This window comes from Coffea arabica, chromosome 7e (genome assembly GCF_036785885.1).
Source record: "Coffea arabica cultivar ET-39 chromosome 7e, Coffea Arabica ET-39 HiFi, whole genome shotgun sequence".
In the NCBI taxonomy this organism is placed as follows: domain Eukaryota; kingdom Viridiplantae; phylum Streptophyta; class Magnoliopsida; order Gentianales; family Rubiaceae; genus Coffea; species Coffea arabica.
The window spans coordinates 18,517,403-18,543,860 of NC_092323.1; the positions used below are offsets into that span (position 1 = coordinate 18,517,403).

Consider the following 26,458-nt stretch of genomic DNA (forward strand, 5'->3'; position numbering starts at 1 on the left):
TAACGAATAAACGAAGTCTTCCAAAGACAAAGATTAGTTTGCAAATTGCAATCACTCAAGATTACTGATAACACTTTGACAACATCGTAAACTTTGACAAAAAAGCTAAATAAAGAGATCAATTAAGCTAGTTCAAATATTCCAACACCACTAATCAACGTATTTACCCATTTCATTAATGCACCGATAAGACCACAGCAGGAACATACAATTATTCAGGGGCAATGTGTCCCATAGTTCCCTGGACTCAACTTGCAATCTGGTAATTTTGTATCCACCGAAGAAATCTTCCAAGTTTCATCCAGATGGATGTTTCCGGGCTTTAAATCAGGGTGAACAATTTTACCATTGCAATGCTCATGCAGGTACTCCAGGCCATGCGCTGTATCAAAAGAAATTCTTTTCTAGTAGGTCAGTCCAGGCCTTTTTCTCCAGGTTTGAGGTCTATAACAGGAGCAAATAGATACTTTACAATTACTGAAAGGTCATTCATATCACTCCAGATCATGCCCAATCATTACTAGCAAAAACAACAAATATCTCTCAATTCCACCTCAGTGACCAATAATACCTTGTCAAACAATTTTATGACAAACAAATAATGGTTACTGGTATTCAAGATACACATTCACTATTTCCATTCTATGCTGAGTATCTTTCCAGCAAATAATTCAAATTTACTGCATACCGTAAGAATGAATATTGTGACGAAATTCTTCACAAACTGAACCAGCCACACAGAATAGATGCTACTACAAAAATCCCATTTACAGAAAACTTTTATCACAAACTTCTTTCCGGCATTCAGAAACAAAGATTAGTTTTTGCGTCTAACAATTTGGATGTTGCTGCACAAAATTGGGAATCCTCCTCTAAAGGCCATTAGAAAAGATAAGTAAGTTGTCCACAGGACAGTTACTGAACATGAATTGAACCGTTGTAAAACAGATCTCTTACATAAAACTTCAACGCAAGACTTGTCATTCAATGTTTGCCACTGAGAAATAAAATAAAATAAATTAAAATTAAGACTTGCTCTTAATTTTCTCACAATTCAATTTGAACAAACGTTATCTAAGACGTAGTTTGAAGTTAAAAAAAAATTTTCTCTGATTTAAAAAATTAGTCTTGATCACTTCAGCCAATTCCTTTCATATAAAATTCGTCATAACTATTTCCATATGTTTCAATACCTAATAAATTGTCTCTATCAAGTCTGAGCTGACGTCAAATCTTCACACTCTGCAATACAAATTCCACTCCTCCCCTGTTCCACCAAAAATGAAAAAGAATTTAAAAACCAAAATTGATAGATATGGAACTTGCTAGAGTAGAAAAAGTATCTTAGTACCATTCTGATGTGCCAGTACGACTTATTTCTTTTTCTTAGTTTTATTGCAGATGGTGCCCCAATAGCAGCTGTGCAATAAAAACCTATTCTTTAGTTATTATTGCAACTCAGGAAAAACCAACTATTAATATTAAAGAATCCAATAATCAAGCCTATTGTCAATAAATAACTAAACAACACATGCATTTGTTTAAAAAAAGGACGGAGAGTTTCTTGGATGAACTATTCAAGGTTACTGCAAAAGAACGATATTTTTGCTACACTTCTACTGAATGTCTGTATAATTTAGTACAGCAATGACAATTAAACGGGAACTGATCAGAACACTTTTTTTGGATCATACTTAAAAAGTTTGGGTTTACTCAAATGCAGTTAAAACAAATCAATAACTTAAAAGTTTGGGTTTACTCAAACGCAATTAAAACAAATCAATAACCATGCCTATTTATAGGACCTCAAACTGTGAATCCAAAGCAAGAAACTGGTCTAGAAAGTTTTTACACTTTCGAACTGGCTGCACTTTTGGCACCATTTAGGAATTAAAATAAAAGTAACAATTTTATCTTTGAAAAAGTTTTCTCGAAATTACAGAACTGCAGCTTAAAACTTCTCTAGAAATTCAAAGTCTCAAACTATATTTGCATATGCCATTTCATTTCTTATTTCCAATAAAATCAAATATTAGTTATCCGAAGTAAAATTGACAGGCAGGCTAAATTACGGACACACATGAATAATGAACAAAATGAACCTGTACAAGTTACCATTTAAGTGATATGCCACACTGAGGTTCTCCATGGAAAGATCAACAAGAAGTCTCTTAGAAGAAGTGGTACAAGTCCAATTAACAGCAGCAGATTTCTTTGATCTGCCACACTTGTCAATTGAACTTCCCTAAGCAATGCAGCTTCTCCACCAAACTAAAGACCTTGGAGGTGTTTCACAAAATATGACCAAGAGATCTCCTCTAAGGCTCAGTTGCATCAAAGATGATAAGTGACAACAGGATCCAATTCGAACCTAAATAATGTTAGTTCCAGCAAATTAAAGTTCAAAGGCCAAAATAAATGGCAGGACTAACATGTTGCAACTAATGTGAAGGTCCTCTTCGTTCCCCATCTATGAACTTCTTGCTATCGGGATCAATCTTCAGCATCAACATTAGCACAGAAGGATTGTTCTGATTCTCAGCAGATAAATCAAGTAAAATGGAAAAGGTATGTGCATCCAGCGAGAATCCTCTATGAACCATTTCTTCATGATAGACCATCGCATCATCATAATGACCTCCCTTAAGGAGTCCTCGTAGTATAACATTGTATGTAAAATCATTTGGCAGGCAACCCTTCCCCTCCATCTTTTTAACAAGCTCTTTGGCTTCGATGAGCAGACCTTCTGAAAGCAGACCAGCAATCATGGTGTTGTATGTTCTAACATCAAGATCCAATCCTTTAAGGGAGAGATTGTTGAAAAGTTCTCGAGCACTATCGAGCCTCCTGCTTTTGCACAACCCATCAAGCATGATATTGTACATTCCAATGTGAAAATTTGTTCCATCAGCTTCCATTGCATGGAATAACTGCAATGCTTCGTCGACATGTCCAGTCTTGCATAATCCATCCAACACCACACAGTAAGTATGAAAATCAGGCTTCATGCCAGAAGCTTGCATCTCGTTGAAAATTTCTCGTGCACTAAGATACCTTCCTGAACTAAATAACCCCTGCAAGACAGTGGTATAAACAACAATATTAGGTGTTAAACCTTTATGCTGAATCTCTCGAAAGAGATTTATGGCTGCTTCCGCTTTCTTGCTCTTGAAATAGGCATTTATCAGAATACCATAGCTATGGAGATCAGGTGTAAGGCCGCTAGCAATCATGGTATTGAAAACTCTCCTTGCGTCATCTATTCGCCTCTGTAAACAGTACCCATCCATTAAGGAACAGTATGTGACTAGATTGGGATTTTGACCTTGCTGGATCAAGATCTGGACTACATCTTCAGCATCTTCTATATGCCCTTCCTTACACAGTGCATCCACCACTATAGTGAAAGTAATAACATTTGGAATAATTTTATAAACCTTCATCTCAGAAAAGATCTTGCGAACATCCTCCCATCTGCTTAAGTTGCACAGACCTTGAATCAAACAACTGTAAGTGACAACATTTGGGGGAATGCCCTTTTCAATCATCTCCTGCAAGAGGGCAAGAGCTTCATCAACCATTTTATCCTTGCACAAGCTGTCAATGATTGTACTGTACACATTAACGTTGGGCTTACATCTTCTTCTTTTTTCCATGACTCTTAGGAATTCAATGGCCGTTTGAATGTTCCCTACCTTACAAAGCCCATCTATCACAATCAGAAACATAACTTCATTGGGCTCGCAAAGTTTTTCGAATATTATCTTCTTAAACAATTCCTGTCCCTGGGGGACCCTATATTCTCGAAAGAGTCCTTTGAGTAGAGTACTAAAGGTGACCACATTAGGGACAAGACCACGCTTCATGAAAGCAGCCAACACAGTAAACCCCAAATCCACTCGACCCAGGAGGCAGTAACAATTAATCACAACACTGAGGGTGGCCTCATCAGCAGGAATGCCCTTGACACACATATCTCTAAAAAGGGAAATAGCAGATACATAATGATTCTTCATCTTAACAATACGGTTCAGCAATTGATTGAACTGAATAACACAAGGCAGAGGCCTCATCCGGACCATATGCCGGTACAAGCTCAGAGCATCATGAAGACTGTCGACATTATTGATATCATTCCTCAATCCCGGTTGAAATTTCAGAGCTTTTCCAGAAGAACTCTCAACTTTGCCACTAATAGCAGAATAAAAAGCTAATTGGGGTTTAGGGTTTGGGAATGCAGAGAGAAATGAAGCAATAGTAGTACACCTAGCAGTAGCAGTAGTACCTACTGAAGCCGCTGCTTCCTGAGACTGAGCAATGGAAAGAATTATGGCAGAAGAAGCTCTTCTCCGCATCGCCATTATCTTCTGCTTCTACAGCTCAAGAATTAATCACGTGTTAATTGTTTAACGGCTTTGCAATTGGTAAAATTAGTTTCACCAAGACGATATCATCCCCTCTGATTTGCTTTCTTTCTTTCTTTCTTTTTACTTTTTACCTCCGATTTTTCTCTCCTGTGTAGCTTTTCAAATTTTCATGGGTGAAATCTATGAATCAGACTAGTATTTATAGTTTTTGCAAAGTGGAACGAAAATTGTTTTTGTGCTTTATCGGTAATAAAAAATGGTATAAATTTAAGGGAAAATCGTCCAAAACGTCCCTCACATTTTATAAAATGACTTTTTTCGTCCCGCACTTTTAAAAGTGTAATTTTATGTCCCTTACATATTCACATCGGTCAAATTTAGTCCTTAACTAGGTTTTCGATCATTTTTTGGCCGGAATTCATCACGTGCAAGGCACGTGATCATTTTTAAGGGTAAATTTGTCAAATTATATTTTACATAATCTAATTTATAGTTCTCCACATTTTATAAAACAAATTTTTTCGTCCCTCATATTTTATAAAATAATTTTTTCATCCCTCACATTTTCACAAAATGAATTTCTCCATCCCTCACATTTCAAAAAATAAATATTTTCATCCCTCACTAATTATGTGTGTGAGGGAAACCCTTAAAAAAAATGTGTGTGAATACATTTTGTTTAAACACATGTATATGTCTATTTGATTTTGCTTAATAATACGAATAGCATAAATATATGTATGTGTCTATTTGATTTCACTTAACAATACGAATACCATATATTATACGTAATCATTTGATTTCATCTGGTATTAGCTAGTAAAAAATCTTGCATTCATTGTCAAGTTGGCCAATAAAGCTATTTTCGGTCAAAATACAATAAGAATATGCAAATTAAGGTTCTATTGGTAAATATTAGTCATAATCATATAAAAAGAGAAGATAACCCACAAGTTGGGCCCAATTACATACATGTGTTTATGCTATTATTATTAAGCAAAATCAAATAGATATATACATGTGTTTAAAAAAAATGTATTCACACACATAATTAGTGAGAAATGAAAAATTCATTTTTTGAAATGTGAGGGATGGAGAAATTCATTTTGTGAAATGTGAGGGATGAAAAAAATCATTTTATAAAATGTGAGGGACGAAAAAATTTATTTTATAAAATGTGGAGGACTATAGTTCATATTATGTAAAATATAATTTGACAAATTTACCCTTAAAAAATGATCACGTGCCTTGCACATGATGGATTCCGGCCAAAAAATGATCGGAAACCTAGTTAGGGACTAAATTTAACCGATGTGAATATGTAAGGGATATAAAATTACACTTTTAAAAGTGAGGGACGAAAAAAGTCATTTTACAAAACGTGAGGGACGTTTTGGACGATTTTCCCTAAATTTAAATACTTCGCTTGTAAAAGTCTAATGGGGGAAGATTAGATAAAGTGGAAGAAATTATAAATAAAAAATTTATTTATTAAAAAAAATATAGAAGTTCAACCAACCATTTAGTGGAAGTTTGAGGAAGTAATACTTACAAAAATATATTGTTGTTAGAGTTGAATTTGTTTGTAAGGGAGGATTTGTATTTACCACACAAATACACATCAACCCAAGCAAGCAACCATTATAATTGCAATTTCATTTAAACAATCCAAATGTTGATGTAAAGGATATAGGGTTGTTAATGGAGAGAGAGTTTTACAAAATTTTCGTTGAGGACGGAAAATACAATTAAACCATTTTTTTTGGTTGGTTGTAACATGAAATAAGTAATATCCAAACATCCCATCGATTAATTTCAACAAAATGTGTCACCTAATAAAAAGGAAATTTATCAATTGCATATTGTATAATTTACATACATACATACACACAAACATATCCACACATACTAGAGTTCTGGCTTAAATTGTTGAACCAAAATCGTTTTGCATCGTTAGATATATAACTTACATGTTTAAGAGAAAAGAGCAAAAAAGGAAAAAAAAAAAAGGAGTATGTGGTTTTCCATTTTTGATTGTATAAAATACAGTTTCTTAGTTCAGAAAAACAAATGTAACATCTCTCTGTGTCTATCTATTGTTTTTTTTCACATTCAAAAGCAAATTACCGGTAGGTAGCCGAAAGTATTTTAACCCCATGCAGATCAATAATGATGCTTAGCAAAGTTGGCCATAAAATCTCTACTATAGCAAACTCTCCACCAGTTATGGTGTTTAAAAAAGAGGAAAAAACTTGAGGAGCCCTTAAACTATTGTCTTTGTCATCTTTTGGCCTCCCATCTAAAATTTGTTTCCGATTGATTCTTAAACAATTAAAAATGTATACTTTGAGGACTTCTGATGACTTTAACCACAAATCTGATCGGAATTAAAGGGCATTTTTGTCCGTTCATGTTTGAACCCTTGGGACCAGCAACTAAGGAGTGTAAAAAGAGATTGAAAGATGCAACTCTTCAATTCTTAAGCAAGCCAAAATCGAAGCAACGGAAATCCTTTCCAAAAATCGAGTTTTGCCCATTTGTTGAAATTTCATCTTCTTCTTTTGCAAAAAAAAGAAAATTTAGGGTTTTCTTGCACGTATAACATTGGAAGCTTTGGGAGCTGGAAGATGCCAAGATCAAATCCAATACCTCCAACGTGTGGCTGCGGATTGAGTACCATTCTGAAAACGTCATGGACTCCACGAAATTCAGGTCGAAGATATGCGGAATGTCCAGTTGCTCAAGTAATGGATAGCAGTAATTTAGTGAAGTTGTTAGTAATTGCTCAGGTAAGTTGTTAGTAATTGCTGTTTGTTATGAATTTGGGTTAGGGATGCAAGTATTGGAAATGAATAGATGAAGAAATGTGTCCGTGTTCAATGGAGATTATACCTGGGTTGCTTCGGCGAATCAATCAAATGGAGAAACAGCTCACAAATGCCGAAGAGTCTGCACAAAAGTGGGAGTGCAAAGCAGCAAAATTGCAGACAAAAGTTCGAAGATTGGAAATTATGATGCAACAACATGCATCAAGGGAGAGGAAGTTTGCTCAACTCTTGCAATCACCTATGGCTTTGTGTTAGCAGGATTTGCAGTCTGGGTGTTTGGAAATTTAGGAAATAACGATCTATTGCAATTACCCCAAAAAGATGTATTATAAGCAAAGGAATGAAGAAAGTGGAACTGGAATGTAATGTACAAATGTAGTTCATGGGTGAATGGAAAAACATGTTTTGCTTTAATTGGACACAGAACGTATTGGAAAAACATGTTTTGCTTTAATGATCGCATCATATTGGTTTGTTCTGTTTTTGTGAGCAATATACAATTGGAACAATGGTCCGTTTGACGTGTTCATTTTAACATGTTTAACAATGGAAAAGCTAGAATAGTGTAAAACTGGATTATGATAGAACATAGGGAAACCAAAACCTTTTTGATTAAATATCAACTGCCAACATATAATTACATCATTAATACCAAGAGTCAAGCCACTTAATTAACAAACAAAAGGTGGTCCAACTGTATGACATCTACGAATAAACCACCAAAAAAACAAGTCATTTTCATGCTCGACATAGCACGAGACAAGTCATGTTCTGAAAGCAAAAGTAAAAGGGCATCCAATGCCATTGACTACGCTACAAATCTAATAGTTAGTTGAAGATGAAGGCACACATCCTCTTCCTCTTCCTCTTGCACCAGCACCCTCACTTTGAGTTGGATTGACATTTCTTCTTCCTCCTGTACCAGCAACTTCATCTTGATTTGGATTCCCACTTCCTCTTCGTCTTCCACCAGCACTTTCACTTTGATTTTGAGTACCACTTCTTGTGGATCTTCCTTTGCCCCATCTTCCTTTCCATCTTCCTACAGTAAAAGGAGGCTGCTTTCCAAGATAAGCATAGTTGGAGTTTATCCTTCCCTTTTCAGCATCAGTCAATGTATTGTTTTTCTTTGTCCTGGAGGCTTGATTTTGGGGTGGTTGCCGTTGTTTTTGCTGTTGTGTTGATGACTGAAGGGTGGTGGTTGGTGCTGTTGTCTAGCTTGAGATGGCTGTTGTTGTTGGTTGTTTTGTGATTGATTCTACTGTTGGGTAGGCTGGTTAGATTGTTGTCCCTGCTCTTTATTTGCATGAGAAGATTCAGGTACACCCTGCTTTCCTCTCCTTCTCTGAAAGTGTAAATCCGGCCAGATCAATATGTGGATTAATGTACAAACAATGTTAGTAAAAATTTAAATTTCATACTCGTTTGGACTGTTGCTTTTCTGAATTTTGGCTTTGCTGTTGCTGCTCAGTCCCTCTATCTCTTGAACAAGTTGCAGCATTGTGGCCAGTTTCTCCACATTTTCTACAGTGCATCACAACTATCTTGCGCAGCTTGGTACCATTTCCCTTTTCCTCTGTTATATCCCTTCTTCTAGCCTTTTTCGGCCTTCCAGGTTGTACACAAGCGATTGGAGGATCCATTTCCAAATGCTCATAATTAGGCCAAAGCGAGACCCCACTAATTGGCTCCAAGACATTCTTATAAATTTTAGCAAACAACTCTCTTGAGTAGCATGGGGCTGTGAATTGCATTGGATTTCTATCAGACACCAGCATTGCAGAAATGGCATGAATACAAGGAATCCCACTTATCTCCCAAAGTTGGCAAGTGCATGTGTTTTTCCTGAAATCTACTGCATATTGAGCTGCCCGAGGACCTTTTACTTGGTAGCCATACAAACCATTCCAGATTGGCTCCCAAAGGCAGGCCTGCTTAATTCTATCCTCAATCAATTCCTTGATTAGGGGCCCTACTGGTTCAGTCCATTTAGATATCTCTTCTCTTCTTTGTTGGATCCTCTGCATCACCTTCTTTCTTATTTGTTCAAGCATTGACATTATTGGTTTGTCTCTGGCTTCAAGAATGAACGCATTGAAGGTTTCACAAATATTATTTACCAGCATATCACATTTCGTATGGACTGGAAAAAATGCCTTGCACCAGTGCCTGGCATGAGGTGCTTTTTTCACCTATTTAAAGGCCTCACAATCAAAATCTTTCATGTCTTCCATGGCCTTGTTGAACTCTTTCATACTTGTACTAGTGGCTATACTCCACATCTTGGACTTTAAAGCTTTGTCGGGATGTTTCTTTTTAAAATTTCTGTACATATGTTGTACACAATATCTATGCTCACTCCCAAGAAGTATCTCAGACATAGCTCTGTCTAATCCCTTTACAAAGGTAAAAAAAACATGAGTCAACACTCAAACTGATAAATATGAAAAATATCGTTTCTATTGGAACAATTGTTAACACTCAAACTATATTGATATTCTTACCTTTTGTTGATCAGAAATGAAGGTGTAATGATGTTGATTGTCAATATTTAGGTCATCAGCAAGGAGTTGAAGGAACCATCTCCATTGCTCTCCAGCTTCTTTTTCAACAACTGCCCATGCAATGGTTCACCATCCATTGTTAGGGTCAACACCCATAGCTGTTAGTAATTGACCATGATGAGTTCCTTTAATATGACAACCATCAAGACCTATTAGTGGCCTGCAACCACTAAAAAATCCCCTCTTAAGTGGCCCCAAACAGCAATAGAATCGCATGAATGTTGGATTACCACCAGGTTTTCTGAATGGAGTGAACATAATTTCAGTCGTTGTACCTGGATGAGTCTTTTTAAGCTCCTCAGAGTACCTATCCAAAAGTTTGTACTGCTCTTCAGCTGAACCCTTCACAGTTTGAGTAGTTAGTGCTCTTGCTTTATATGCCACTGCTCTAGTGATTTTGGACCTATACTCTTCATCAATTGTTTGTATTAACTCTTTCACAGGCAGTTGTAGGTTGGACCTGTACCTCTCTTCATACCTATTTGCCAACCACTTTGAGGTAATAGCTCTATTCTTTCAAGCATGGCCACAGTTTTCATGCTTATCATAGATTGACTTCACACTAAGTCATTTGTGCCTAGACAATTTACTGTTGAGGCAAAAACAAACCACCTACAGGGGGGCTTACATTTTGCTCTAACTCTTTTTCTCTCATTTTTACAAGGCTTCACAGGTTTACCATTAACAATTGCATAGTTTTTAAGAGCTTCTTTGAACTCCCTGCTATCAGCAAATCTTTGCCCTTTAAAGAATCTTGGATTTTTCATGTCCCTCTCTGGGATAAAGTCAATGAATTTGGGCATATATCCTCCCCTTTTCTCAGATGACTCTTCCCCACTATCTAGTTGATCATCTATTTTGTCCCCATCAAATGCAGCTCCAACATCTATAGTTTTTGAACCCAAAGTTGCAGGCTGTCTTGCTTTATTTTTTCTGCCTTTCTTTTGTGATTGTTGGATAGGAATGTTAGAAGTTCCAGTCACATCTTCATGCTCCTGCTGCTGGCCTCCCATAGATTGCTGGTCATTTTCTGTTTCATCTATATTGCCTGCATCCTCAAACATCAAGTCATCTTTGCAGAAATTATCATCAGCACTGAATTGCTCATTATCTGAACTGTTGCTCGTGTCATCAGCAGCATCATTGTCTCTATCCTTACTAGTACCTACCCCTCCCACTGTTTTAGTTGTTGTCTTTTGTTTGCCATCTTTAATTTCAGCCTGTGAGGTTGGAATCTTTTCATTAAGAATGTCTTTCTGCACCTGTTTTTCTGTTAAATTTTCACTTACACTTGCACCACTTTTTTTTTGGTTTTGAGTTCCAGCATTCAAAGGCTTTTTAGTTAATACCATATCAGTACAAGGCTCCTCTATAACTCTGCCCTCATCATCTATTTCTTCTATCAAAACACCAGATTTTGGTAGTGCTGCATGTGTCTCTACAGGCTCATTGAATTGCATTTTCAATACCTCTTCAATGCTCTTATGGTCACAGTAAACTTCCATCACCTTGTATTCCTGTACCCAACTACAGAACTGGTTAACATGTTCATCAGTTTGCAATTGCCTCAGTCCATCAGGTAGAACACTTGTCGGCTCAAGGTAATAGTACAACACAGCTTCCTCTTCCCTATACCCCAGTTTTTTTAACATTGCATTAATCTCAAGCACTGACATTCTATCACCATCACACAAATCTATATGATCAACTTCACCACCAGTATAAAATCTGTGATCTGAACCATTAAACTTGCCCCCATAGTGCAATCTAATAGTAAAATATTCACTCCCATGTTTTGTATAATCATGTATCAAATTAAAGTAAAAATTCACTATATTCATAGAGTAGTAAAAATAAGCAGCAAAATTGCTAAATAAACAATTGCCCATGCAACATCAACTATTTTTTGTCAAACTCTATACCAGAAATTTCATTAATTTACTATTTTTAGTAAACTAATAATGGACCACAAATATAGTAGGACCCCATGCAACCTACCAACAGGACAAAACTCTCAGACCTTGTTTCCACCCAATTAATTTAATTAAACTCCACTATATCTAAACCCCTATCAACCAACATCTAATTCTTTAACAGCCCCTAAATCGTTCAATAATAACACAACAATTACACACACAAACCCCAACGATATAAGCTTACAAATCAAGAGGCACATTACCGTATACGAGATATGGGTCAAAATATGCATCCCTCCTTCTGATCATCCATTCCCTTTCTCTGTCCATCCGTAGCTTTCAATGCAGAATTTCTCCCATGCAACCTTCAATAGCTATAATTGAAAGATTATCTAGCCATTCTTATACTTTAGATGAAATTTCAACAAGAAATGGGTTTTTGTTATCGGCAAAACTCGATTTTTGGAAAGGATTTCCGTTGCTTCGATTTTCGCTTGCTTAAGAATTGAAGAGTTGCATCTTTCAATCTCTTTTTATGCTCTTTAGTTGCTGGTCCCGAGGGTTCAAACATGAATGGACAAAAATGCCCTTTAATTCCGATCAGATTTGTGGTTAAAGTCATCAGAATTCCTCAAAGTATACATTTTTAATTGTTTAAGGATCAATCGGAAACAAATTTTAGATGGGGGGCCAAACGATGACAAAGACAATAGTTTAAGGGCTCTTCAGGTTTTTTCCTCTTTAAAAAAAAAAATGTAACCAAATATTTTTTTTGTTACCTATTAATTGTAACTCAACATCTCTATCTCTATGTTCAATTATCACATTAAATTAAACACCACACTTACTAGACTTTCTTGTCCTCCCAACACCATTATGTTCTCATTTTCTATTTTATAATAAAAAATATAAAATGTTTTAGTTGACATACTTAATAAAACATATGCCTTTTTTTGTCCTATTTTGAAATAATTCTTTATCTTATATCACATGCACATTGTTAAGAAAATAAAACAAGAGAATAGAACAGTGCAAAAACTTCACTAACAAATTTCGCAAAAATAGGAGATTTGTTGATGATTTTTGAGGTGTATACAATACTATTCTTAAGGTATTTATTGCCTCCAATACATTTAATAGTTTGCTTATGGGTTAAAACAATATACCCTTAGGATACAACAAGAATGAAGAGCCTTTGACAGCAAAACCAAAAGATCTTTTACTAAGAAATGATCAAAATAGTTAAGTTAGTTTGTTTTATTAAAAACTTGTCATTTATATAGAAAAGACAATCCAAAAGACATCAAAACTAAAAAACCACAATTTCCTCACTTCAATGATCATCAAGAGGCTGCTTTAGTTTCCTTTAATGGGAAAAAAATACCAAAACTGTTTTCTCACTATAATAATTATCAAGAGGTTGTAATTAGTCTCCTTTAATGAAAATGCCAAAACCATTTCCTCACTACAATGGTCATCAAGAGGCTACATTAAGTTTTTTTTGTCAAATATTCTGAATTTAACAAGCTTTATTTTCATTTCAATTCACAAACTATTCCAACAATCCCCCACTTAGTTTGTAAATGAAATAAATAATCTAACATACATAAACACTATGCATAAAAATAAGTATCATTAGATTTAAACTTTTCTTTTAGTGTTAGTATATCATTTTGAACTAATCAAATCATGGTTGTTTTTAAAATATTAAACCAAGATTTATAACTTAGCCAAGAAATACCATATACATGGCATTTAAACATTTGATCAATTCACAAAAATTTAGCACTATTACCAGCCATGTGCTCGATCCTAGTTTCATGATCATTTACAAAAGTAAATCATACATTTGCTAGAAGCGGCACCACTTCTATGATCCTATAGGTGAAAACACTTTTAAACTTTATGTAACAAAGCACTTCGAAAGCAATTACATTTCATTAAGAATATAATTGATCATATATTCAACATCCCATTTTGCACACTAGTGAGGTAACTTTGTTTACAAAGTACTAGTGTTCACAATCACAAGGTGAACGAATTTACATGTGGAGTTTTTTCAGGTGAATTTTAAAGCGCTGTTGCTTTTCGTTTTGAGGTAATGCATTCGGCTTACATGGTGACGTTTTTCAACTATCTTTTTATATTTCCAATTACATATTTATCTTATATGCATTTGATTATAAAAAATACTACAACAATTATTTCAAATAATACTATATTTAGACACATTTTTTAAGCCTACATTAGGTTAGGAAATATAGACAGCTAGCATGATGATTATATTAATGTTTTTTAAAGGGTAAAGATTTTCATGAATAATAAGAAGTGGTGGTAAATGCACACCATATGGATAATACTCCCATAAGTATGAGTAAAGGGTCAATGGATGAAGATAGAAAGTTAGGTTTCAAATCGTTACTAAATCTTTAATTTTTTATTGGTACAAAAAAAAAATTGAAGCGAAATAGCTATTAAATGATGACTTTGATTTACTAGAAATATGGACCTATTCTATTCTTTTAGTTCCATGGAAACAAAATCCCATCTAACTTTAAACAAGATTAAGAACTAATAACCCATGTACTAATAAATTAACTAGTAAAAGATAGGGGGAAAAAAAGAAATTTGTTAAATTACAACATTAAAATGAGTTGGAGCACTCAATTCATTAATTTAGAATTCATTTTCATTCTCTATGACCACTGTTCCGAAGCAAAATAACCTATAATAGTCTATTGCTAACTTTTGCACATAGTTTGATAAATTTTCTCTTTTTTAGAATTTTTGGTTGATTAGTTACTCGTGTACCATTGCGTGAATTATTTTTTGTTCAATGTTAACCCCTGTTTTGCTTCTTTTTAAAAAAAATGATTTTAATAAATTCGTGATTGTACATGGTTGATCCCCTTAGTAATTGTGAATTTCCATCAATTGTTCTAAATCTACTTCAAATTAGAAACATTAAGGCTTAGATTTGTTTTTGATGAAACCATAGGGACTAAAAAAGAAGCCACACTTAATGCCAAATATTATAGATTGTATTTGCTTTCGTTGAAACATTAAGGATTAAAATCACACAGGTACCAAATATTAGGAACCAAAACTGTATATCTCCTTCTTGCACAATGTACACTTATAATTTGAAGGCGATTGCAAATAAACATCATTGGTTTATTTTTAGCGAAAATCGTTCAAAACGTCTCTCATATTTTACAAGATGTCTTTTTTTGTCCCTCACTTTTAAAAGTGTAATTTTACGTCTCTTACAAATTCACATTGACCAAATTTGGTTCCTACCTAGGTTTTTGACTATTTTTCGGCCGGAAACCACCACGTGACTTGCATGTGATCATTTTTTAAGGACAAAATTGTCAAATCAAATTTTTACATAATCTGATTCATAGTCTCTCACATTTCACAAAATGAATTTTTTCGTCCCTGACATTTTACAAAATGAATTGTTTGGTTCCTCACATTTCAAAAAATGAATTTTTCCATCCCTCACATTTTTCAAAATGAACTTTTTCATCCCTCATTGATCATGCGTATGAATAGTTTTTTTCTATAAACCCACGTATATGTTATTTGATTTTACTTGAACAGTACGAGTAACATGTAATTTATATTTATTGAATTTCATTTAAACATGCTAATCGTAGTTATACACATGCTATTCAATCGATATATATAGGAGTTTAAAACTAATAATTTTGTTTGAAACTCATGTATATATTTATATGATTTCACCATTTGAACCTATTCAATATTTGTGACATTTCTCTTTTGGTAATAATTTATTTATTGAATTGTATAATAAGGTCACCTAATTAATGGGTCCTAACTCGAATTCTATAATTATACTAACAAATTTTAAATATGAAATTTCTACTAGACACTTTTAAGACCAACAGTTGAATTACTTGCCTTGTGATTGTCTTAAAATTTGAAAATGCCAATCACTTATATCTTTTTGTCATACTTTTCTTTTGTTTATTTTTTCTATCCAAATTTAATTCGATATAAACACTAGATAATATTTAGGATTAAATGTCTTCTTTATTTTCAAATTTTGAGTAAAAGAAATGAATATAAGTGAAAAACTAACAATTTTTTTAAACCCATGTATATATCTATTTGATTTTACTTGAGCATTACGAATAGTATGTAATATATCTCTATTTGATTTCACATGCTATTCATACTGTTCAGTTGAAATCAAATAGATACATACATGGATTTAAAAAAAAATTATTCACACACATGATCAATAAAAGATGAAAAAATTTATTTTAAAAAATGTGAAGGATGAAAAAATTCATTTTGTGAAATGTAAGGGACGAAAAAATTTATTTTATAAAATGTGAGGGATTATGAATCGAATTATATAAAATTTGATTTGACAATTTTGCCCTTAAAATATGATTACGTTCAAGGCACGTGGTGAATTTCGACCAAAAATTAGTTGGAAACCTAAGTAGGGACCAAATTTGACCAATATGAATTTGTAAAGGACGTAAAATTATATTTTTAAAAATGAGGGACGAAAAAGTTATTTTGCAAAATGTGAGGAACGTTTTGAACGATTTTCCGTATTTTTATGTACACAAAGTCTAAAATTCTTCTTTTGATTTCAAATAATACTTCATTTCATAATGTATGTTTTTTTTGGTTTAAAGTATAACATAACTAATCATTTGACAGAATCAGGGGACAATATAAAGAGAAAAAGTGGAATTTCTCCTACTTTATCTAATAAGAAATGTTATTTACTAGGCTCAAGCCCAATTAAAGCCTGACGTGTTCACATGTATAATTGTATATATAATATACATATAATTGCATATTAAATGATATATATAATATATAGTTATTGACGGGTATTTTACATACGTGCAAGCTAAAAAATATCGAATTACACTCGTTCACTGCAAGTATACAGATCAACTAGTAGTTTAGGGTATATATCGGGTCGATCCCACAAGGAAGAGTGAACAATTACCGGTATTACTAAAGCTTCTCTATTATTTAAACTATCAATGAATTATAACAAATTTATCCTACTGAAATTATACAAAATAACAAATAAATGCTCCTTAGGTTGTGGTATCCCTAACTACTCATGCAAGTGCTATATTTGGATCATTAAATACTACATCTAGGCTAATTATGGTGTAATTTCCTTATGCATTTGAATCCTACTTTCGTAGTGAATCAATTATACTTATAACTAATCCATACCTATTCTCATGGTTATGAAATTAGCTACAAGTTCATTTCTTCAGTGAAATTACATGAAATGAATCACTAAAAACCACATAGGTGCACCTCTACTTTCGTGAGTGTACTCCCTATGTTTAGCACTTCTTGAACTAATGTTAAATCTCAATTTTCATTGTAGAAATAACACCTTAGATAATCACAATTAATGGTACCATATTAATCATGATTTAAAGAGCTAAAGTGCTAAATAACTTGCTCAAATCATAGCAATTAAATAGCCAAATGATAAACACTAACAATCATAGAAAGTTCAACCAAATCCAAGGCATAAACTTTAGAAACACATAATAGACATAAATTCCAGAACTTGCATATTAACTAAATTTGGAATCAAGTACAAAAGATAAAGAGTTGGAAAGGAATGTAACGCATGTCACTTGAGCTCATCACCTTGCCTTCTTCATCTCCATCTTAATCCTAGTCTAGCAATATACAAGAATGGATGAACTACTACTCTATACTAAACTAATCTATCACTAAGAGAATGGAAAAGCTACATTTTTGCAGACTCCAAACTTCTCCCGTATGATTCCCAATGTCCTCAGATCTCCCAAATGTCTCTGCATATAAGCTGATGAAAAGCTCCTCTCTAGTCCAAATTTGCTGCTCTAAGGATTCTCAAATCTGAAATTGTTAAGATAGTCAATAACAAATGTTTTTGACTTGAAAATAAGCCATCTTTATTGCCCTCTTGTCTTCTGAGGCATGTGCACCGAATTCTCTTGCAGATTGTAGCTGGAAAGTAGTTTGAACATAAGAGAATTGACTGAGCAAATTGCAGAATTGCTGCAAGAAAACGCGCCTACACAAAACGCGGTTACAAGTCACGTTTTGTGTACTCGCGTATTCACTTTGTCCTTACTTCAACTGCGATTTTCTCTATCATAAAGGCTGAACTGGCTTTTGTGCAAAACACCAAAGTTGTAGCCCTTTGAGTTAGGTTTCCAATGCTCTAAAAATCATCCAGATCGGAGCTTTGTAACCTGAGATATGACCAAAATACTAAAGACTGGTCAGAACTCTGTTTTCCACTTTGGACAGCTGAGTTGAATTTCGGTATTTCAACTTTTGGACTATGAAAACGGCCGAATTGGACTTTGATGTCTTCATACCAAATGTAGATCTCTTTCTTAGCTTTAAATTGGTGTAAAGATCACCTCAATCCGATCAGTGTAGCTCCAGATATAGTCAAAATACCAAAACATGTCAGAGTTGTCAAACCTGACTTTTCTTGATTCAAATTGCATTTTTCCTTTTACACTTCATATTTTATTTTCACCACTTTAATCTATCTTCAATCATCCAAATATCTTCTCAATGCACTTCATTTGATGATTGAATCATTAAACCTACAAAATATGAAGTTTTTACCATAAAAATCCATAAAATGCAATGTTTAGCCACTTTAACATAAAATGTAGTTTTTTACCAAAACCTTAGTTATTTTAGTTATAAAACTAAATAATCAAACCAAAATTAACTAATAAAACACACTAAAAAATACGTAAAATATATTCTTATCAGTTATACATATTATAACATTAAAATATTTATACTTTATATACAAATTCATAATATTTTATAAATATTAATATATTATATATATTTATGTAGTTAATAATATGTTTGGATCAAACCCGATATAAGCCCAAATTTTGATATTAAATGATGAGTCGAAAAGTCCAAAAGCCCCATTTATATTTTAAGTTTGGGCATATCAAAGTACGGTTCATAGAGCCTGATTGACTCTCCCGAATCTAGCAACAAGAATTCTCTTGATCACTTGACCAATGCTAATAGTCTTAGATTCATGTATTGAGTAACTTGTTAATGAAAAGAAAAAGAGAGAATAGAGCAAAAAATCAGACTATATGTGGCAAGGAAAAACTAGAAGGTTTTGACTTTTTAAAATGATAATGGAGCTTATACTCGTTGGTCGAGTCACTTCATCTACAGGATGCAAGTTTGATTCACCAAGGATGAGGTTGAGGGTCACTTTTGATCCTCTTGAGGGTGGGAGGGATAGAAGAGAGATGAAGGCATCTGTGTTCATGTCTAGACTAATGTTGGGAAGACAAAATGTAGCCAATTTTGTCATCAAAATTTACCCAAAAGGATGTTGCTGCGGTATGTCATCAAAGAAGAGGTGTTGGGAATACACTACAGAATTTACCCAAAACTTATGCTCAAGATACCTTGATTTGTAGGTACAAATTGTACACCAGCTTTAGAGAGCTCGATTACAGATGGGATTTCGATTTCTCCTCCACCAGTGGAGGTCTGTTGATGTTGGTGCTATTTAAATTTTCATTTTCTGGCTTTTGATTTTCTTTATCTTGAGAGAAGCACAAGTACTCAATTGGTGCTTTAATGAGTCTGAGTACAGGAAGATTAGAGATGATCGTCTAGGGTAGCTTTAGTATGACTTTAATAGGCTTTGAAAACAATATTCTTTTGATCAGACGTGCCGGGACTTTGTTCAACTTTGACATAATGTTCCAGACCAAATAACCCAAGTTGTTTAACGTGGCTAGACTTTCCAAAATAACTTTCTTTAGCTTCTTTGATTTCATCTCCTTCATCAATTTCGGTGATTTCAGATGGCCCTTCTAATTTAGGCACGATGACACGGTACAAGAAGTCAAGCAAATGTGCATAATCCATCACTTCAAATTTTGACAGCTCATCCATCATCTTAAATGGCAAAAGCTCGTTGGAAAACCCAATTAACATTAACACATTATATTTGCCGCCTCTAATGAAGAAAACTGAAGTTCCAACTTTTCCCGCAACAAAAATAGTGGAATTTGATTTTCAAGCATCACCATATCTCTGAGAATTGCGTTGTGTGCTGACTTTCTTCCTGCAATATCAACCAAATGAGACATTCTTGATGATAATCTAGTTAGTACTTTACCTTCTTTTGTGGCAAAGACTTGAAGGAACTAGAGCAAGACAGAGCACCCACAGCCATCATCCAAGCTAAGGTTTCACCGTTGAACTCTAAGTACTTGTGGTAGCATGCTCAAGTCCTAGGCTCAAACCATTCCAGCTGGTCCACAACGCTTTGAAACTTGAGGGATTGCAATTGTTTTTAAGTTCTTTTGGCCGAAGCAAGCTTGTATCTTTCCATCTCATATAATTCTGATCTCCAATGAGATATTGTTGGGTTTGTGGGCCAACTCAAAACCCATGTTACCAAACCTATCATTAGGACTTAAGGGTTTTCAAGTAAAAAGTGACAAGTAGCAGTCATGTGAAGCATTCTTTCTTCTCGTGAGAAAAGCTACAGCAATCACTTTTTCGCTTGCTTGGAGAAAAACGAGAAGAGAGAGAGAGAAAAGAAACTAGAGAGAGGGAAAATTCAAGATCTTGATTGGAGGGTGATTCGAACTCTGATTAACATGAAATTTTACCCACACGATCCTGTCGTCTGACTCTACTTATTTATTGATTCAGATTTTGAATTTTCTCTTCGTTTGGTAACACCTTTCCAAATCCACTTTTTTGATAGTTATAATTTTTGGAGGTGATTTTGTAATAATTTCACTTGATTAATATTGGTGATATTATTGTCATCCGAATATTACGGATAGACCTGTATATTTCTATTATTGTGATAGCGAAAATTTTTTACTGGAAGTCCTGTGATTTTTTTTAATTTGGATTTTTCACGTAAAAAATCTTGGTATCCTGTGCCACTTATTTTTCTTGCATTTTATTATTATTGTTGGCATTATTATTTGGTGATTTGATCTATCCTTAGTTTAATTGGTACTTGGAGAAAGAGTAATTTTTTTTAAGTTAACCCTAATATTGTATACCTTGCACTGGTACTCCTTTCCCAACAAAGTGGTATCAGAATAGTTAGATTGGACTGCTCATTTGTACTAGTTAAAAAAGATGATTCGGATAGTGGTTGTATGATAAAATTGAATGTAACTAATTATTCAATTTGAAAGTCTAGAATGAAAGACTACCTGTATTATAGAGATTTGTTTGAACCTGTTCTAGGGGATAAGGGTAGACCAAGTGATATAAGTGATGAAAAATGGGCTGTTATGCACAGAAAAACTATTGATAATATTAAAAAATGGATTGATCAGAATATTTTCTAGCACTTTGCTAATGACATCAGAACTGATGTATTATGAAAAAAGTTTGAGAGCATGTATGAACAGAAGACTGGTTTGAACAAGACTAGCTGTTTGAAGCAATTACTCGAATGAGATATAAAGATGGAAAAAATATAACCGAACATCTGAGTAGTTTTCAGGGATTGATAAACCATGCAACCACATTGAATTTGAATTCGGATGATGAGGTGCAGGCTTTGTTATTGTTTAGTTCACTACTGGATAGTTGAAAAATCATGATGATCTCCGTCAGTAATTTAGCTTCCAATGGTGTGTTGACTATGACTATTGCAAAAAAGGCCCTTGTGAATGAAGAGTTCAGGAGAAAAAAAGAAAGAAATTGTCTATTTGTTCCAAATTCTGGTTACAGAAAAAGAAAGAAAGAAGAGGGAGAAACAAAAGTAGAGGACCCTACAACAAAAATGATAAATCCAGAGACAGGTCTGAGTCACGAAAAAATATTGCATGCTATTATTGTAAAAAGAATGGGTATTATATGAAGGAGTGCAGAATTTTAAAATGAAAACAAGTTGAGAAAAAAGATAGGGTGATGAAAAGACTACAGTAGTTGTGGCAGCTCATGATGATATATTTGTGTTTTGTGATGATAGTCAGGTGAATATTATCTGTTACGACAGTGATTGGGTAGTTGATTCAGGTGTATCCTACCATGTTACTCCACACAGGCATTTCTTCTCAACCTACACCAAAGGAGGCTTTGGTTATGTTAGAATGAGAAATGAGGTCTGGTGCAAAATTATTGACATGAGAGACACATATTTGGACACAGATATCGGATGCCAACTGATCTTGAGAAATGTTCGACATGTTTCTAATATTCGGCTTAATCTTATTTGTACAGGAAAACTTGATGATGAGAGTTATCATAAATTGCAAGATAGAGGAAAATGGAAACTCAACAAAGAAAATCTCGTTGTTGTCAGAGGAAAGAAACAGAATACCCTCTACTTGATGCAAGCCAAGTTGGGAAATGGAGAAGTGAATTCACCTCGTGATTCTTCAATCAACCTCTGACATAGACGACTTGGGTACATAGATGAAAAGGGGATTCAGACACTTGTTCGCAAGTAACTTCTACCTGAAATTAAAAGTAATGCACTTAAACCTTGTATTGACTGCATTTATGGAAAATAACACAGAATTGCATTTCAAAAGTTTTTTTCATCTAGAAAATTAAATCCGTTAGAATTGGTGCACACTCATTTTTGTTATATGAAAGATAAGTCTTTTGGTAATACTGTTTATATTGTAACCTTTATTGATGATTTTGCTAGAATGGTTTGGTATTTTGTTTTGAAATTTAAAAATCAGATTGTGAATGTATTTAAAGATTTTCATAATAAAGTTGAAAGAGAAACTAACAAGTAGTTAAAGTGTGTTTGTGTTGACAATGGTGGTAAGTACAAGGGACTGTTTAAAAGTTACTACAAATCTCGTGGGATCAGACTAGAAAAGACAGTACCAAAAACTCTTCAAAAAAATAAAGTAGCAAAGAGGATGAACAGATTCATCACTGAGCGGGTCAAATGTATGCTGTCTAATGCTAAACTGCCAAAATTATTTTGAGGTGAGGCAATGAGGACTGCAGTTAATTTGATAAATCTTTCTCCATCAATTTCTCTAGATGGTGATATCTCAGAGAGAGTATGGATCGGAAAGATGTGTCCTTTAAATATTTAAAAGTTTTTGATTATCGGACATTTGTTCATATTCTCAAAGATGGGAGGTCAAAACTTGATGTAAAATCAAAGAAATATATATTTTTGGATTATGGACATGAAAATTTTGGTATAGGTTGTATGATCATGTTGAAAAGAAGGTGATTAGGAGTACAGATATCGTCTTGTTTGAAGATCAAACCATTCAAGACATTAATAAAAGTAACAATCCAAAATTCTCATATGACATTTCTGCTAGTTCAGATCCAAATCCAGTTCCAGTACCTGTTGATTTTAATCAAGGGGGAGTTGAGATAGAGCAGAGAAAGGATGTTGATAATAGTGATGGTCCTGTTGTTGATGAATTTGAGTATGAGACACCACCTACTCCACCACTGCAACCACAAGATGAGTTTAGAAAATCTACCAGAGAGAGAAAACCTTCTAGCAGATATAATCTCCATGAATATGTGTTGTTGACATATGGAGGAGAGTCAGAGTCCTACTGTGAGACTCTAGAGCATGAGAACAAAAATGATTGGTTGCGAGCCATGCAAAAAGAGATTGTGTCCCTACTTGAGAATTACACTTATGAGTTAATGAAACTGCTTAAAGATAAAAGAATTCTGAAAAACAAATAGGTTTATAGGTTGAAAACTCAGGAGCATAGTTGACAACCAAAGTATAAAGCAAGATTGGTTGTGAAGGGATTTAGTTAAAAGAAGGGTGTAGATTTTGAAGAAATTTTCTCTCCCGTGGTAAAGATATCGTCAATTCGAATTGTTTTGGATATTGCACCTAGTTTAAATTTAGAGATCGAGCAACTTGATATGAAGATAGCTTTCCTGCATTGTGACTTGGGAGAGAAGATCTACATGGACCAACCGGAGGGATTCAGAGAAAGTGACAAGGAAAACCTTATATGCCGTTTCAACAGAGTTTATATGGGTTGAAATAGGTATCGAGACAAGGGTACATGAAGTTTGATTCCTTTATAATAGACTACGAGTACCACAGGATTAGATATGATCACTGTGTTTATATGAAAATTTTTTCAAATGGTGATTTTATTATTCTCCTGGTGTATGTTGATGATAGGGCAAATTCTACTTTACCCCCCTGTGGTTTAACTTTTTTTACATAACCCCTTCATGATTTCAAAAACTATATATAACCCACTCATAATTTGGATTAAAGTGTCAAAATGACGAGAATGATCATTTGTAACGGAATCACTTAAAATGTCAAAAATACCCTTATGTAAAGTTGAAAATTATTTATTAAGTAAGGGGGGTTATGTGTATATTTTGAAAATCATAACGGGTTTATATGGTAAAATATTAAATCATAAGGGGGTTATATGCTAAAATATAAAAATCATACGGGATTAGTATATCATGTATTTATAAGGGTGATTTCAACATTTTTAAAAATTCCGTTACGAATGACTATTTCCGTCACTGTGACACTTTAATCCAAACCATGAGGGAGTTATGTATAGTTTTTGAAATTATAGGGGGGTTATGTAAAAAAAATACTAAACCATAGGGGGTAAAATGTAATTTGCCCTTGATGATATATTGATTGTTGGTTGTGATACTATGAAAATTGACAGATTAAAAAAGGAGTTGAGTAAATCTTTTGTAATGAAAGATTTGGGTCTGACTAGACAGATATTGGGGGATGAAAATCTCAAGAGATAGACAAAATAAAAAACTTTGATTGTCTCAAGAATAGACTTCTTGTTTTTGAGTTGTAAAGCAAGAAGACAATTGATGTTTATTCACTGTTGGAGTTAATTAGTGATCAGTTTGGAGGATGAAGCTTTAATGAATGCAAAGAGAACTTTAACATATAATAAATAAATAAATAGGTAAAGATGTTATCCACCAAGAGTGAAATATGCGTTTCATTTGATTTACCTGTAAAATATATATCATATTCCTTGATACACCTTTTGCGGTCTATGCACGCATGAAAGAAAAAGACAATGAAAAAAATGAGTTGGAAAAGTCTAAATTTAATAATAAAAAGCAAAAAATTTGTGTCATAGGAATATTATGCGAGTTCATAACAATTAAATCACGGAATGTAATGATGGACTTGCTAGTAGAATATTCATTTGTTCTACCATCAATGCCTTTCTTTTATCTTTCACTTTAAGCCTAAGATAATGAAAACAAACAGTATCCTTCTCCTTGTTAATTTGTTATTGGAAATTTTAAATTCTTTTAGTATATATAAAACAAAACCTTTTCTCTATTCTGATTTTACAGTTGTTGACTTTATTGCATTACTCCTCCTTTTATTATTCTTGTTATTATTATTATTATTATTATTTTACATAAATTCTAATAGTTGATGAATAAAACTCATTGACAGTGTCGACCGTGTCACTAATCTTGCTTGGTAGTTCGGAGTAACACATTCTCTTTGACAAGCAACCTTCGGAAAATGCCACTAAGAGCTAACAAGAAGGATCCCAGTACACGCATGCTGCTGCCTTCCGCCAAGGCCGTCTTTTGATCTTTATTTGTCTGAGTGTTTTTTCTCCTGTTCTCTCCTTCAGGGATTCGCTTGAAGATTGCGGCAGATAGAGAAATAACGAAGGTGATAAATTCTCATTTGAATAATTTATATTCCAATCACCCTGCTCTCTAGCATGCCTTCAGCAATTCCATTTACCCCACTTGTTACATTGAGCCATTACCTTCATCACACTGAAGAAGACGGGCGTATTTTCGGCTATGACTATGTGCAACCTTCACTATTTTACTTGAAGCTTGCCTAGAATTTGACGATGCTCTGCTCTGCCCTGATTAAGCACCCTCTTAAATCAGCAAAGTTCCAATCACATGAATAATGCCAGACGGCCTAAAAACTTACATGATGCCAGACAACCATCCGAAGAAGCAAACAACTTAAGAGAACAACATTAATGTCACCATGTTTAAAATGAAATTGTCTTTAAACCTGTTCGGTGGTTTCTCTTGCGGAAAGATACAGAGAATATAACTGAAATATGTGGTAGGATTCAAAAACGAAGCAAATTATCAGAATAGATGTCCACGAGCTGCAGGCAGTAGGTACTTGATGTATTGCACCCTTTGATACTGGTACAGCATCATGTTGATTCATTGAGCTAGAAACTTCTCAGGCTTTTCGGAATGCTCCCACTTAATCTTTTACCCCTAGCATGCGAGCCAAGCATAAAACTGTTTCCATGTCGGCATGTGATGTTTCACACACACACACACACAACTGGAGCATAAGTAGACTTTTGAAGATCCCAGAAAAGAAACAGATTAATAACAGATTACCTGCATGGAGTGATTTAGAAGTCGATGCACAATATTTCATCATTTAAGAACATAAGCAAAAACAAAACTTCTCCTCGCAATCTTCCATTTCAGCTAGTGTTAAAGAAGATGCCATCTTTTCTACGTTTCACAAAGCTAGTATGTCCAAGTGCATATACATTGTTTGTGAAATCCGTAGGCCCTTCTTTAGTTGAAAATTGATCAGAGAAATATCAGGCACGGCACGGCTCCAATTTCAAGAACGTCTAAATTTTGCAGCTATCAAAACAAATAGTATGAAATGCGTATCTTCTTAAATGTCATGAAAATATTACACCTTTCCCTAACGTATTTGTTTAATTGATTTCTTAGTAGCTAGTGACTAT

General features: G+C 34.1%; 1 protein-coding gene across 8 annotated transcripts; it reads right to left on the minus strand.

Annotated features, from left to right (window-relative positions):
* Positions 1-4,519, minus strand: LOC113701095 (uncharacterized). 8 transcript variants are annotated; one of them, XM_027221588.2, is made up of 4 exons: positions 2,116-4,519; positions 1,352-1,419; positions 1,194-1,267; positions 1-382 (listed from the first exon to the last, which is right to left on the minus strand). In XM_027221588.2, exon 1 carries the CDS (start codon positions 4,359-4,361, stop codon positions 2,442-2,444), a length of 1,920 nt encoding a protein of 639 aa, XP_027077389.1. In that variant the 5' UTR covers positions 4,362-4,519; the 3' UTR covers positions 1-382; positions 1,194-1,267; positions 1,352-1,419; positions 2,116-2,441. The 8 variants fall into 8 exon arrangements, with proteins under 8 accessions (XP_027077389.1, XP_027077388.1, XP_071916025.1 ...); XM_027221587.2 differs by having other exon boundaries at positions 1-444; XM_072059924.1 differs by having other exon boundaries at positions 1-520.
* Between the last annotated feature and the right edge of the window lie 21,939 nt (positions 4,520-26,458).

Coding starts and splice junctions, on each gene's coding strand:
- LOC113701095 (XM_027221590.2), bottom strand. CDS start 4,361: ATGGCGATGCGGAGAAGAGCTTCTTCTGCCATAATTCTTTCCATTGCT.